At 33.8% G+C, this 16,355-nt stretch overlaps 1 protein-coding gene across 8 annotated transcripts in view; it reads left to right on the top strand.

Moving 5' to 3' along the window:
* The window catches only part of Dmd (dystrophin), a 2,257,783-nt gene that overhangs the window by 1,666,283 nt on the left and 575,145 nt on the right, over window positions 1–16,355 (top strand). For all 8 annotated transcript variants that reach the window (XM_085684598.2, XM_085684595.2, XM_087902601.1 and 5 more), the window contains one exon: window positions 10,897–11,014. In XM_085684598.2, the coding sequence (XP_085540724.2) occupies window positions 10,897–11,014 (118 nt within the window). The remainder of the gene's footprint in view (window positions 1–10,896; window positions 11,015–16,355) is intronic.

Genomic DNA, 16,355 nt, shown 5'->3' with positions numbered 1-16,355 from the left:
AAACTATCTGGCTCACCATATTTTGCTAATTTCTGGCTAACATACTTTAATGCATATAGGTAAATCTACTGCTTTATTCATAAAAGATTCTTTGATAAATATAATTATCCTCATTTTACAGGTGAATAAACTGATATTGATTCAATACCTGTATTTGCAGCATGAACTGAAGAACTGTGTCAATTATTTTGATAATTCAAAGCTTCAGCCATTTAAAGATAGGAAAAAGAAAACAATGCTGCTTGAAATCTTCTGATTAACTATGTACATTGTTATAATCAACACTAAAGAATCACTCATTTCTCCACTTCTCTTGCTGTCTATAGGTAGTACCATAGTACAGTAGTATCTATTGCTCTGCATCAGTTCATTAATAGTTACAGCTGGAAATTAGTTCAAAGGTTCTTTTTCAGTACCTAAATAAGTAGTGTCTTTAAAACTTTTAAAATATGAAAAGCCATGGGGCTCAGAAGATAACACGGTGCATTAAATTCTTGCAATATACAGGAGCATGAACACTTAATTTTGGGCCTCCAACACCAATGTCACAAAGCCAAATGTGGTGGTTTATGCTTATAATTCAGTGTGGAGTATGGGTAGAGGCAGGCACATTCTGGAGAGAGGGTTTGTTGTCCAGTCAATGAATCTGAAACAGTGATCTCTGGGTTCAATATAAAAATTTATCTGGAAAAGAAAGGTAGGAAACAATAGAAGAAAATACCCAAAGAGGACCTCGGTCCTCCACCTATGCCCACACACACACACACACACACACACACACACACACACACACAGCCTTTCATAGCTGAGTCACTGTTCCATCAAAGGTGAAATATATTTTAAACTAGTATTTTGTTTGACATTTGATATTTGAAGAAGTGAGTGAAACCTTCCCTTGCTCCTTGTCCTAAAGAGAAGTGACTGCTGAGTACGCATTTTCTATTAAATAATGTAGATCTAATACAACAAATGTTTGTTTCACAAAACAAGAAATTGTTGCCAATACTGGTGATAATCTTTTCATTTATATTTCTAGAAAATTTCTATTTCCTCTCACGTTCCAAAAGTCAATTTATCATTTTAAGCAGAAATTTCAGAATCCAAGGAAATATTTTTAAAATAAAATTATCATCTTTGTCTACCCCATCCATTTTGATATGTTATTACAAATGAGTAATAAGAAAAATTAGTCAATACTTTCTTTGAACAGTTTTCTTTGCAAGCAATGAAGCTGAATTCATTTTTTTCTGTGTGTAGTAGAGTAATATTTTAAGCAAAAGGACAAATGAAATTATATTTTAATTGTGTGACTAGTTCTCAGGACAAAAAACTTAACCAAAAGGTAGAGATAAGGAATTTGGGTGGATGTCTAGTACTTTAAAAGTTCTGTCATGGAGCAGAATTTGGATGCTCTGGTACAAGGGTAGTATTTCAGCAATATCACTTTTATTGTAACATTCTTCTGCTCAAAATCCTCCAACAACTCCCTGATGCCTTTATTGTCTTTATTCTGTCCTTTGTTGTTCACAACCATCTCTGTCTCATCTCGGATCTATTTTTATCAAGGTTATCATAATTCTGTTCACTACCAAGCTGATCTTCCCATTCTCTGCTGGTAAATTGTCTATGTTCTCATCCTGACATGTTAGACTCAGTCCACTTTTTGTCCTTCTTCTCTCTCATCATAGAGTCATTCATTAATAATCTTGTTTATCCTCAAAGTTCAGATTTTAGCTTATCTATGACGCTTGCCCTGGAATAATCTCATGAAAATTCCATTCTTCATCATCCTTTTAGGATAGAGTCTGTGCTCTATAAAGAGATTTTTGGATCATTTCCCTAATATATTCTGTTAGTGCATAAAAACGTATGTGAGCACACCTGAGTGGATCTTCAGATTGTCTCCCAAGTTTCACTGAAATTTCAGTAACTTCACTCAAGATTCTGTTTTATGGCATCAACTGTGAGTCACAAAGAACACTTATCACTGCTATATAGTATTCATGGAATTATTTCTGCCCGTATGATTGACCAGGACATAATTACTTTAAATTTTAACCTTGTTTATTTGGGATTTAAGTGGGCTTTCTGCAGCATCCTTAACATGCAAAATCAGGGATTGTCTGTTTCAGGAAGCATATAAGCAATGCTGTCAGTGAGTTACATTTTGATGCTCATAGTTTGTAATTTATCCCCTCTATTGTTAATGTGACATGGTTATGACATAATTTGCTTTATAGTGTGCTCTGAATAGATAAAACAATTTATCTTGATGAACTAAAGTTAGAATGATTCCAAAATCTTGCTACTCAAGATGAAATAGATGAAACTAAAAAAAATGAGCTACATAATCCCAAGTATGTATGTTCATAAGTTGCTTTTCCTTATTTTTTATTCTAAGTTAAAAGTAAGGGGAAATATTGCATCAATTATTATTACTGGATCACACACTAGAAGGTGACAAATGTGGTGCACATGACAAAACTGTCTTTACAAAGTACCGGTTATCCTTTGTTAATATGCCAAATTTACAGAACAATGTGATTTCAGGAAATGTGAACAATGTAGAATAACTAATAGATCTAATGTTGAATAGCTAAAAATATCAGCCTTCTTTGTATCCACTTAGAAATGTATTTGGAATTTATTATCAACAAATTGTAACCTAAAATTCTTTCTTCTTGACTTTGGAATTATATTTTATGATCCCCCACTTAGAACTCATTACTCCCTGGCTCTTATAAATCAGGATTTTCCTTTTCCTCCTGTCAAAGGTTTTATGAAATGACAAGGAAAATAACCCTGTGTGCTTCCTACTGCACAGTAACTTTACACGGACTGTCTTAAAATTTTCAAAAGGAAAAATAATTTTTCTTTCAAAATGACATGTTAATGGTAGATTAATTTGGCATTATGCTATTCAGGGATGACATTAAATTTAATAGGCTAACGATTTTTAAGACTAAAAAATCTCAACAAACACAAAATCATTGTGGCAAAGGACTAGAGAAATACATTCCACAGTCTATCCTACCACCAATTAAAAAAAAATTAGTAGTTAATGGTAGTTTCTTAAATAGTTGTTATATGTTTTTAATTTTACTCAAATATAATTTTTATATTAACATACTAAAGGTTTATTCTTTAGTTTCATTAGTTATCCTGGCTTTATTGTTCCTTAATAGTCCATGTGATATAATCTATTTAAGCTAATTTTTTCAAAGCCAACCATAGAATAATTATGTGTCAATTACAAATTGAAAATGAACTAAAAATCGATTTTATATTAGCTTACATACCATTATTTTCAAAGAACCTTAGACTTCATGGATCTCATTTGAAACATTCCTTTCTATGACTTCCTCATGCCTTTTCCTCCTTCTTGTGACTTAACTAAATTTTCCAAGGTTTAGGGGTAGTGTCAGTCCTTATATGAAGTCTCCTCTGATATACTTCAAATGTTGTCTCTTTCTTACATGATTCATTTTAAGAACTGTTAATGTCATTGCTATCCACTTTAATATTTTTGCTTTCTTTTTCTTATTACATTCCAGTCTCTAACTTCCTTTCTATCCCGAACACTTGACCAATATGAGCCTCAATAAAGACTCATCCATTACCAATGTTCTTTTATTCAAAACTTCCCAAAGATCAGCACAAGGGAAGAGAATCAGTCAAGGGAAAATTTAGACCCTTGGGTAATTTCCACAGCGCCAATCACTAAGTCATCTCTCTATATCTCTTTTTCAGTTTCAACGTGCGCACTCTTCTTAATTTTTCAAACTCTTGGGATGAAAGTTTCCCAATCCCAGTTTGAATGGAATCTTACTTACTTCAAAAAACCTGATAAAAAAGCATATACTATTTTCCTGAAGCCAAAAGAAATTTCTCCCTCACCCTAAGAAGATGCTTTTTAAAGCTTGTGATTGATCTTCTCAAAAATTGAAATTTATCTCCAGAAAATAACAAGATACATTTAAATGAAATATGTTAATTATTGTTTAAGTAATTAAGAATAAAATAAAATTAAATTAATGGTTCAGTATTAAACAATTAGCTACTGCTTCAACCAAGACTTGCAACTTTCATTTTTTTTACCAACATAAGCGTTTTAAGGGTTTTAAGCGAAGGGTTTCAAGCATCAAATTTGCTGAAAGATCCTTTGTTTAAAAAAAAATTAACTCCATCCATTTGCCTGCAAAATCCAAGATGTTGTTTTTTTTTCTACTGTGTAGTACTCCATTGTGTAAATGTACCACATTTTCTTTATCGATTCTTCGATCGAGGGGCATTTGTTTTAAGGTTCTGGTTATGAAAAACAATGCTGCTATGAACATAGTTGAGCACATGTCCTTGTGGCACTCTTGAACATCCTTTGGATACATGCCTAAAAGTGGTATTACTGGGTCTTGAGGAATGTTGTTTCCTAGTTTTCTGAGAAATCACCACACTGACAGCCAAAGGGACTGTACCAGCTTGCATTCCCACCAGCAATGCAGGAGTGTTTCCTTTACCCCACAACCTCTCCAGCATAAATTGTGATAATTTTGAGTGAAGTAACCCAGACCTAGAAAGTCAAATAGCATAGCACTTACGCCCACTCATAAGTGGTTTTTCAACCCTCTCTCAAGGTCTCCATGCTCTCAATTTACTCAGGAGATCTTGTCTTTTTCTACTTCCCATGTAGATTAGATCCATGTATGTCTCTCTTAGAATCCTCATTGTTGTGTAGGTTCCCTGGACTTACCTTCAAATTCTTGGAGGCAACCAATAGCAGTTGTAATGCCCAATTCCTGGGCATATACCTGAAGGACCTATCATCCTTCTCAAGAAATACTTGCTCACTCATGTTCATGGCCACAACATTCACAACAGCTAGGAAATAGAAACCACCTAGATGTCTTTCAACAGCTTAATGGATAACTACAAGTTAAAGACAAATTTAATCGGGAAATGTACAGGTAAATCTATGAAACTAGAAAATGGCATATTAAATGAGGCAACCCAGACTCAGAAAGACAAACACCACATAGTCTATCTTATTTGTGGAAACTAATTCTGAATCCTTAAGTCTGAGTATGTGACCTAGCATAATAGCAAAAACTAGAAGAATTTAAAAAAGTTGGGGAGGGGGGTATGTGGTATAAAGAGGAGCTACAGAGATGGCCACATTGAACATATGGTTTGTTAAAAGTTGGAAATAGGAAAACCATGAAGAGCAGGGTTGCAATCAAGACTTAAAATGTAGGTCTCAGTGACATGGCATTGAATATGTGTGGCATGGTTGCCTGAAACTCATGACAATCCTCCGAACCCAATATTCCAAGAGCTGTAGTTACAGACATATGACACCATATCTTACTTTAGAGACATGATATTTGGAATTTTTCTCGAGTTGCTTAGAAAAGAAATGTAATATTTTGTGTACAGACTTTACACACAGAGACACCAACACATACTGACTGATGACGCAATATTTTAATTATAAATCTAGGTGAAGAGAACAGGGGATTTCTTTGAGATTTCTTGTATGTATTTCTAAAAGTTCTAAAGCACGTGATTATGTTTATTAGTAAATTATGTATTTGACAAATGATGAACAAAACGATGGCCACAGGTAGGAAGTGCTTATGAAGAAGTGATCAGCAGACATTCTGACCGTTGGCAGAAAGAGTAGAGAAGCTACACCACATCGGAAATTATTTAAGCTGGTTCAAAGTGTGAGGAATGAAGAAGTGAAGGGCAAGCAATGTAAATTGGAGTTTAGCCAGCCTCTTTGGAGAAGTAGCCGGCGGCAAGGAAGGTGAGAAGGCAGAATGAAGGTACTCAGTGAGATAAAGGTAATGCAGTTTCAGTTACAAAAGGCTACAGAGTAACTGCCACACCCAAATATTTCTCCTTCCGCATATAACAGGGTACCACGAACCACTCTACCTCTGCAGTGTTTATGAATATTCTTAAAGTTATAATATGTAAAGGTCTTTATCGTTATAGTCAAGCTTAATTCATGTTTGGTTCTTGAAAATGGCAGCAGTTGTTGTAACTGAAACCATAGGAAGAATGCTTATTAATAGAAAAAACTCGGTTAAGACCTTCCCTTAGTATTTAAGAAATAAATATTCAATTCGGTCTAGATTTTTCTATTTTAATATTATTTGTGTATAATTCCTTTTTAAAGGAGTATAATGATAATAGTTTTCTAAGAGACTAAAATGACCTACTTTATAGTATATATGGTTTCGGTGTTTAACTTCCTTTTTTATAGGATTGCTATTTATAACCACTTCTCTCAACCCGGGGGGGATTTCATAGGATTAAAGACTTCTGATTCACTTTGTATTTGAAGTTATTTTTTCCCTCCACTTTTGCCCAGCTAGTGGAATCCATGATGAATTTTCATCTCCAAGGGGTAAGCTGCTTGTAGTAAAGTCTGATAGCTGCCTTAGGTCTTCCTAGAAATAGCATCAGTTCCTTCCTTTTCCTGTGTTTTGTTTCTTGTAGCATGGTAGACTCCATGTAGACACAATAAATTACAATGCTTAAGTACTGTTAAGCATGTAATGGCTTTAGTTTTGTTCATGTAAATATTCAGTAAATGTGTTGTGTCATAGCAGAGAAATAGATAAAAGCCTTTAGCATTCTACATATTTGGTACGAGTAAAGTTACAATGAGAAAGGTGAGAGACAGAGGCACCCTGAGTTCATCTGAGGATTTAGATTATAGTCCCAATGTATTTGAGAGGGTAGCATCTGGTAAGAACAGCAGATTGGGGCACAGAATAGAATTTGGAAGAGATAATTAGGAGGCAGGTACTTCAAATAATGATTTAGTCAAGTGTTTTCTGACATTTGGTTAACTCTATAGGAGACAAATAAAACTCCTTGCATTTGACAAATTGTGGAATTCATTTAAGTTGCTAGTTAAAGTAATTATAAAAACAAATAAATAATTAAAAAATAACCTTTATTCACATTATATTATAGTGTTATGTTTCTTGAAATGTCCTTTGGTTGTTATTTTACAATGTATTAGTGAAAAATACTTGAATGCCCTCATTATTCAAATCTTTCCCTTTTTTCTACAAAGAAAACCAAAGAACACTCTTGTTCTACCATATAGGAAAAAGTACTTTAATGGGTGTGATAAAGATTTGTGGTTTTGCTCAGGAATACACAGTTTTAATACAGTTGTGAAGGGCTTTTTGTTTTTATGAGGTTTCTTTGAAGGATGTGATTAATAATCTTCCAGGGTGCTTATGAAGCATGTGTCTGTCAGCAGAATTAGGGAATCACCCAACTGGAGAACAGGTTTCACAATAGCCTGAGATAAATTCTGTTCATTAGAGGGGAAAATGGGTTGTTTTAAGCCTAAATTGACATGCTTGCTAATTTCAGCAGTAAAAGTTGTTCCTTATGGTCAGGTTTAATTTGGAGTCTGGGAAAATTCAAGTACAAGTTGATGGCATTACTTTTACAACACACTTTTAAGTTTAAAGGAATTTAAAAGTTCTCAAAATAAATAAAAATAGAGCAAGTATCTAGTAATGTATCGGTAAGTAAAAAGCAAAGAATCCTATTAACATTTAAGAGTGAACTAATAAGAAATCAAAAAAGATAATCTGTTACTTCTTATCAAAATCTTTTCAATTGTTAAAAATAACTTTCACTAGATACATAACCATAAATTTGTTCATTGCCACACCCATTGCCCCTAGAAGATCTAGAATTGGAAAAAGAAAACATGTAATATTATAAATGAAGAAGTAAACAAATGGAGAAATTTATAACTTTTTATCTACATGTATTTGTTTAGGTATCAAATTCAGGGTGAGTGTTTGGCATTATCTGTAGTTTGGGGGTAACATTTTAAAACTATATGATCTATTGACCATAATTCTGCAGTTGAGAAGAAATCTTACTAAAGCAACTTTTCAACTTGCTGTGTTCCAGATGATTAACTTTTAGCATCCTAATCCTAGAATATGTCTTATTTTACAAAATCTATCTGCAATTGTTGCCTCTGCCTTAAATTTTGTTCAGTACTGTCCAACTTACTTATGCTACTTACTTCAATAGCTGTCTTTGGCAATTTGTTCCATATTTCAAACACACTTTTATATAAAGAAACCATAAAAGTTAGAAACCTGAAAATTGGATTTTTCTTCTGAGCAATCACAACTTACAAATGCAGAAGATTTTTTAAAAGCGAACCACTCTGATTTTTTCAAAAAAAAAAACAAAGAAAAGTTCTCTAAATAAATGTACACTGTTTGAATAAGTTTCTCTAACTATTTTAATATTACAAGAAACCATTGAGATTAAATCTGAAAGCTATTCACAAAGAAAATGCTAAAGAAATGATCCAGAGTTGCCCTTTCCAAAATCAAAATCACTAGAAAATTATCTGGTATCAAAGGGCATAAAGAGGTAAATGAGGTTCAGAAGTATTATTAGCTATCAAATTTTATCTTTCCACTTTTATGAACTCAACATTTAAAGTCTGACAATTTCTAATGTAGTTATTAAAAGAACAAAAATAAGAGATGCATTCTGGTCAGGGAAGCAGGTAGGCTAACTGTAGATCTTCACTTCTTCTGCTTCTCCAAATCCAATCCTCCAGTCTCAACCCCAATTCTTTCATAGCACACCATTTTCTGAGGCCTTCGTTCTTCTCACTACCCTTCTCTCCAGCGAATCATAGAAATATTTTCCTCCTAATCTCCTTTCCCTCACTCATTGTTTTATACCAGTTCCCAAATCAAACAAGCACTTCCTGGGAGCACACAGGTCAATCTGACCAGGGGAACAAGTAGGCTCACTACAGACCTCTACTTTTATTGGAAAAGAAGAGGTAAAGTATCTTTATTTGCAAATGATATGATAGGATGCATAAGTGATCCTTACAGGAAATTCTTACAGTTCATAGGCACTTTAAGCAAAGTAGCGGGATACAATATGAACTCACAAGAATCAGCTCTCATTGATACAAATGACAAATGAACGGAGGAAAAAAATAGGAAAGCAGCACCTCTCACAATAGCCTCAAATAATATATAATATCTTGTGGTAACTTTAACCAAGAATGGGGAAAGACCTGTGTAGCAAGAACTTCAAGTTTTGAAGAAAGAAATTGAAGAAGATATGAGAAGATAGAAGGATTCTCATGCTCATGGATAGGCAGCATTAATATGGTAGAAATGGCCCTCTTACCAAAATAATATACAGATTGAAGGCAATTCCACCAAATTCCAACAGATCTTCAAATTTTTTTGCAGACCTTTAAAGGCTAATTTTCAGGTTCATATGAAAATACACACACACACACACACACACACCAAAAAAAAAACAGGATAGCTAAAACAATCTTGAATGACCTAGTGTCTTTGGTACAGACAGGAAGGTACTTTGAACATAAATCCCAATGCAACCACAAATCCTCTGATCCTGACTGCAAACTATACTAGTGTAACGGGGGCACAAAGCTTGTGCAAGTAATCAAGCAATGTCTCATTTGAGTTATGTCCACTTCATGACCCAGAAGTTACACTTGATATTGCTAGGATGACCAAGAACCCAAGAAAACATAGTCTAAGAACCTAGTGTAAAAAACAATAAACAAAAACTAAGAAGTGAATGCACAGTATCTGTCAGAATGATGGTTAATAAATAGAAATTATTGTTTATTTCACCCGTTTAAAGTAAAATGTATTAAGTTTTGTAACCAGAACAATATTTTTTTTTCAAATATCTTGTTAATATTTCTAAGATTTTGGTCATTGACTATAGAGGCTAAGATGGCAAAAAGATATTGATGCTTGAAGGAAAAAGGAAGTAATTACTGTTTAACATTTATACTTAAAATGTGTTTAATGTTAAGTTTACTATTTTGAATAGTTTTCCAAAAGTCACTGAATGTTAAAATTATTTATATGAGGATTGGAGAGATTGATCAATGCTTAAGAGTACCTACTGCGCAGCAATGAAGATTGGATTTTGCATTCCAGTTTCTAGGATTGCAGTTCCCGTGAATAAAGGAAAGAGAACCACTGGGGCTTGCTCGTTGCCAGCACAGCTGAAAATTATGAGCTATACATTCTCAGGAAGACCCTGTCTCAAAATACTAAGGCAGACATTAAAAAAGGAAGACATCTGAACACTATGACCTCCATGGGCCATAGATAGGTGCCTGCATCTGCCAACACATGTGTACATACACCACATATACCACATATACACCAAAATAATTGGTAACAGAAGATTCTAAGGGCTAGAGTTTTAAGTGATGCTATTCAAAAATTTATCATCGTATGATGAAGTGGAGAATTTATTAAAAATGAGTATTACCAGCTATTTATTAATTCATTAAGTCTGAAATGGATCAAAGAAGTTTGGTGATTTTCGTGAATAGGCAACTTTAAGGAAACTTGCTGCAGTTCATCTATATCAACTTCTCATTTTATATGTAATGAATTTCATTTACAAAGACATTAAATCATATATCTTAAATGATATATTTTTCTGTCTCTAAAATATATATCCATGACAAGACTAAAAATATAACTAATTTTTTTTCAAATACACTGTGATGAGTCAAATTACATTTTTTAGAAGTTTATTTATACAAATCCAAATTACTCCATCTTAGTTCATAGGTATAGAGGCAAGTCTCTACTACAATTTTCATTTGAAATCATCTTCTATCTAAGAATGGAACACATGTCACATTCAGTTCCTTTCTATAAAGCCTCACAAACTAGAGATTCATATCCTGTTACGTCTTTTCATTTCTAGAAATGTTTCAGCTGATTTGAAAATAGTCCTTTTCCTTTATGGTGTAAAAAAGGAATATACAATGCTGGAGACCTCCCAATGCAAGAGATATTTTTCTTGTTTCAGGCAACACTACAAGATTTGGAGCAGAGACGCCCCCAGTTGGAAGAACTCATTACCGCTGCCCAGAATTTGAAAAACAAAACCAGCAATCAAGAAGCTCGAACAATCATCACTGATCGAAGTAAGTCCCTCAATGGGTCAGGGAACATTAAAGCCAGATACATAAAATACTCAGTAACAGCTCAAAGTATAGAAAATGTAAGATATTTGTATATGATAACTATTTCACTGAAGAATATTTTCACTATATAAAATTGTCCAGCTGTTGAATATGATTCCAGTGAATTAACATGTATGATTTTAGTGAAGCTAGGGTTTATGAAGTCTCAAGGCATTGCATGGTGAATGTGGTGAACATAGTGTGGAGAGTTATAGTCTCCTTAATTATCATCTATCTGAGCTGATGTTCATGTAGATAACAGTCTCTTCCTCATTGTCTTGATTTTCGGGCCAAGCCAACACATGTTTTCTTTAATGTCTCTCTACAACTTTCCTCTATGAACTATCACATTTTAGGTATCTTATCATATAAAGTGTATGTACATATAAAGTCTATAAAAAGTCACCCTATGCAATTTCATAGTATTTTTTTTTGGTATATAAGGAACTGGGTTCCAAGTTACTCAGATTGTTAAAGCTTTCAAAACAAAGAGCATAGCTTAGAATTTTCAAGCCTCTTTATGGTTTGACAACCTTTTTCTTTAAATACTTTATCAATTCATTCCTTCTGTTTTTAATATGATCACTAGAACTAAATACATTTATGTTCTGCAATTATTTGTGTCCTGATTCACTTCCCAGAAACACTGTCTCTTTCATTTGTGTGGTGTTAATCTAAATGTCCTCTTCTCAGCTGTGAAATCTAAACTTGCATTGCTGTTCAAACTATAAATTTGCAGACAAGCCAACGTACTAGGTGAGCAACATTAGCCACTGTAACTAGTAAGCTCTCACATCTTTCTGGCTTTTTGTAGTAGAAGATTACTTTTTTATTCTGTTGCTGCCCCAAAATGTCATCTATGAAATCACCTGAAAACCCAAATGTTTTCCATGTTTTTGTATCCAGAACAACTTAAGCATTTAATCGGTAGATAGAAAATGACTATTGCTCATAAGAATTTGTCATGAGCCAAACCTAAAAGAAATACACATTCATTTTATATAGTCTGTTGTTTGTGCCATGTGACATGAGCCCATGTCTATAAAGACAGTGCCAAATTAGAACCAGTGAAGAAGAGAAATCGATTTGGAAAGAAACTAGGCAGTTTCTCCCACTACTACTATGGGCAAAGAAGAACAAATGTAGGTGCTATAGCTCTACATTCGATTTCAAGTTGTCATCTGTACATCCACCATGACAAGAATAATGCGATGGCTAGCAATGAGTCATTCAGTTGATGCAGCAGAACTTTCCTTCCCAAAAGTGGACCCTATGAGTTTTCTACAATGTTGCATTATATCAGCTCAAAACAGTAAATCTTAATGTGCAATTGTATTGTTTCTTGCCTGAAAAAGTATGAAAATTTGGTAAAGATGTATATGCAAATCTTACCGGAATTTTAATCATTTGTTATTTTGCTAATGAAAAATAGCTTCCTTTCCCTAAGAGAAAAATAGAATTAATATATTTTGCAATATATGTTCATCATCAGATATAGATTTTCCTTTATCCCTTGCAATCTTTTTTGCTCTATTGTGTTTACATTTTTTTCATGATATAGATTACAATTGAGTGGCTGGAGGGCAGATATCTATTTCTCTGACAATATCTAGTGATTTGAATAACTTTGTGCTTCTGAGCTTTTTTCTTTTAGGAATGAGACCCTTTATAAATAATTGCAGCATAAGGAACTGATTTTAATTTAAATAGTCTTTTGAAATGTGTCATGCTGGTTATTAAAGCATAAGCTGGAATCTGACTTCTGAACATTCATAGAGTTGCTAATGCTGCTACTTGGATAATTCTGACAAGATATGTTTGTCTAAATAATGTCATGTGTAACACTGCTATGTTCTAATTTGCCTTCCTATTTCAAATCTATGAAATAGGATGGAAATTCAGTACTCACAAAGTTATATTAATGCTCAAAATACAATTTTTCTTCATGTAAATTTGGTTTTCAAGGATAAGGTGGGAATAAAGTATTTGCTCATAAAGTTGTATTTGCCCACTAATTATTTTGTTCTTCCTTTTTATTGCCCTATACCTTCTAGAAATTATTAAAAATTAATCATAATCACTTAAATAGAGAAAATATTTAATACATGTGTGATACTGTATTTCCCTCCTTCATAAATCCCAGCTCATAACACTGAACATTTTGAATATATATATATATATAGTTATTATATTTCATCAAAAGCAAACACAGTGAATAAGCATTTTCCTCATTAGTAGTAATAGACCTCAATAATTAGGTCTACAAATTGCTGTATGTTGTTCTATCATACAAAATTGTTTCCTTGCTACCTGTTGCTTTCAGGTTATCATATTGGTCATACTCATATTTAACTCTAAATGCAAGAGTAAGTTTCCTTTTAAGTGAATTCAGATGAGACATTCTAGTGTTCAGATTGCTTATTTTTTCTCCAGTTCTTTAACTGCTGAATTTGTCAACAATTCCTGGTCATTTTCTTCTTCCAAGTGAATAGGTCAAGGGACCAAAAGCTCATAAATTAAGAATGATTTGAAGTTGCTTCCCTAGAGGTATCTGAATTATGCAAAATTCTTGTTCATGCCCATTAATATTGCAAAGCATAATACCACAATAACCTGCATAGCAGTGCAGAAGATATGGAAAGACAGATTCTGCTTTATTATGTTATTCCTTTCATTTCACAAATAATGTTGGCCAATGTGAGTCCCCTAACATTTGAATGTGAGGGCCTTGCCTTTGTAACTTTTTCTGCCATAATTTCCACTGCTACCATTATGAGTCCATTTACCAAAAGCACATGCAAGTGTTTGATAGCAAACTGCCTGAATTGGCCATTGACTTTTTTCCTTGTATAAAATCTCTAAAATTTCTGACCTCAGCTTCCTTTTTTATAAAACAGAATTACTTTTTCATGCCTTAGTGAAATAGCATATGGAATACTTAGTGCAGAAACACAATAAAATCTCAGTGAGAATAAGTGTTAGCTGGTGTTATTTTGATTATGATGTTTGGATGATTGGAATGCATGTTTAGAGAGTATCTAATAAACTTTTAGTAGCTTTTTGTTTCTCTCACTACCAAAAAAGCAGCAATTTAATATTTAACAGTGAAGACTCCTTGGAAAACATGAAGTAAGTTATGTAGATAAAATTAAATGATCAGAGAAAATTGTATCTGGGTTTTCTCTGGGTGGTAAAGAAATTCATGTAAGTGGTTTCATTTCAATAAAGGAAGAGCATATTGTTATTGCCATTTTAGAGATAGAAAATTAAGTCTTAGGAAACATCAACTAAATTCATGGAGGAGGTTAGGAAGATGATACATGAGAAATTAGAAATCTAGCCTATGTCCATATGACTTTTAATCGATAAACCTGAAAAAGTTAGTTATTTGTCAACTCTGGTTACCTACATAAGACTTGTGAAAATTTGAAACAGCCAATATTCCATCAAAATAGGAGAGGAGCTGCCCAGACCTGACCTTTCCTGGAAAACTCATTAACACTAAATTGTGGCTGAAGCAAGAGAAATAATTTTCTCTAGTGGTTAGTGATTAGTAAGTTACTCAACCCCCAAATAAATAAACCCCGATCTAAGTTCATACAAAGAAATCTAATAAACACAGGAAATTACAAAAGTCTTGAAACTAGGAAAGGGACTTTTGGGGAATGTGTATGGTGTTCAGTGTAAGTAGAAATGGTATAATATAATAGTGGGGATAAATAAGATTGAAAGTATATTAGGCAAATTATGAAATTGTACAAGAATAAAAATATCTTTTTAAAAGGAAAGATTGGCTAGTCGAAAAATAGAAAGTGTTATGTGTTTGAAAAAGATCTTGTCCTGGTGTTTTATCTTCCCAAAGCGGTGGTTCTCTCAGACAATGTCAGGCGTGGGTCACATCTCATGGTATGGTCCTTAAATCAAAACAGATTTCAGTTGCTTACCCACAAATTTTGTGCTACTATTTTGCCAGAGTATCATTCAGACAGGCCACCATTGTAGACTGAAGGGTTTACAGCTGTGTTAGTGTTTGCATTTCTACTTTGGCATCAGCAGAGTTCCTTCCAGCACCAAGAACACTAGACTCTAGGGGCGAAGACCCTATATGGGCACCAGTTTGACTTCTCCATGTTCAGTGAGTTATATAGGTGTTGTCTTCAGCAAAAGGGCCTTGCCTTGCATTTGTAAAGATAGAACTACAGCCATGACAACAGAACGGGTTGGTTGTAGGTCCCAAGGGTCTCCTTTGTCTGGCAATTCAGGTAGATATAAGCCATTCCCAGTACTGAAATCTTCATTTGATAACAAGAGAGGTCCAGTTGGGGTCCTGTTTCCCTTGTTATTTGAAGAATTAATTTAGATCACGTTTTATATGTTATAAATGTTAGAATCTATTTTAGGAAATTTCTCCGCTATTAAGTTTGCATACCTCTACTCATATGGCTCTTAATTTTAGCTGTCCCACTCCATCCTCTCTCCCTTGTCCCCTTATTTCTCTCCGTCCTCGCTTGTTCCTCCAGTTCCAGCCCCACTCCCCATTAATCCTATGTTTGCTATCACCTCTTCATATGAAGATATAGTCAGTTCCATCCATTTACCTGTCGATTTTATTAGCTTTAATAGCTGATTAATATTCCATTGTGTACATGTGCTATGTTTTAATTATCCATTCATCTGCTGAGCAGTATCTAGGTTGTTTTCAATTTCTGGCTATTAAGAATGAGCAGAAATAAACACAGTTGAACAAAAGTCTCTGTGGTAGGATGAAGTATCTTTTAGATCTGTGCCCATGAATAGTATAGCTGGATCTTAAGGTGGATCGAGTCATTTCTTCCTGAGGAACCACCACACTGATTTCCACAGTGGCTGTACAAGTTTGCCTTCCGAACAAGGAATGGAGGAGTGTTCCTCAACTTTGTCAGCATGAACTTCCCCTCCTTATGTTGATCTTAGCCATTATGAAAGGTGAGCAGTGAAATATCAAAGTAGCTTTGATTTGCATTGCCCCGATGACCAAGGATGTTAAACATTTTTAGTTTTTCTCAGTCATTTGGTTTTTCTCTTCTGACATTTTTTTGTTTAGACCTGTGCCCTATTTTTTAGATTATTTGTTTTCTTGATATCCAGTTGTATAAATTCTTTTATATACTTTAGATATTAGCCCTCTATCAGCAGTTCATAAAAATCCTTTCCCTTTCTATAGGCTTCCCTTTTGTCCTAATGATGATGTTGTTTGGTATTCAGAAGGTTTTCAGTTTCATAATGTTCCATTTATTTATTAATTGTAGAGCCTATGGTAACA

This window comes from Myodes glareolus, chromosome X (assembly GCF_982192425.1).
Source record: "Myodes glareolus chromosome X, mMyoGla1.1, whole genome shotgun sequence".
Taxonomy (NCBI): Eukaryota; Metazoa; Chordata; class Mammalia; order Rodentia; family Cricetidae; genus Myodes; species Myodes glareolus.
This window is presented reverse-complemented; position numbering and strand designations above follow the sequence as displayed.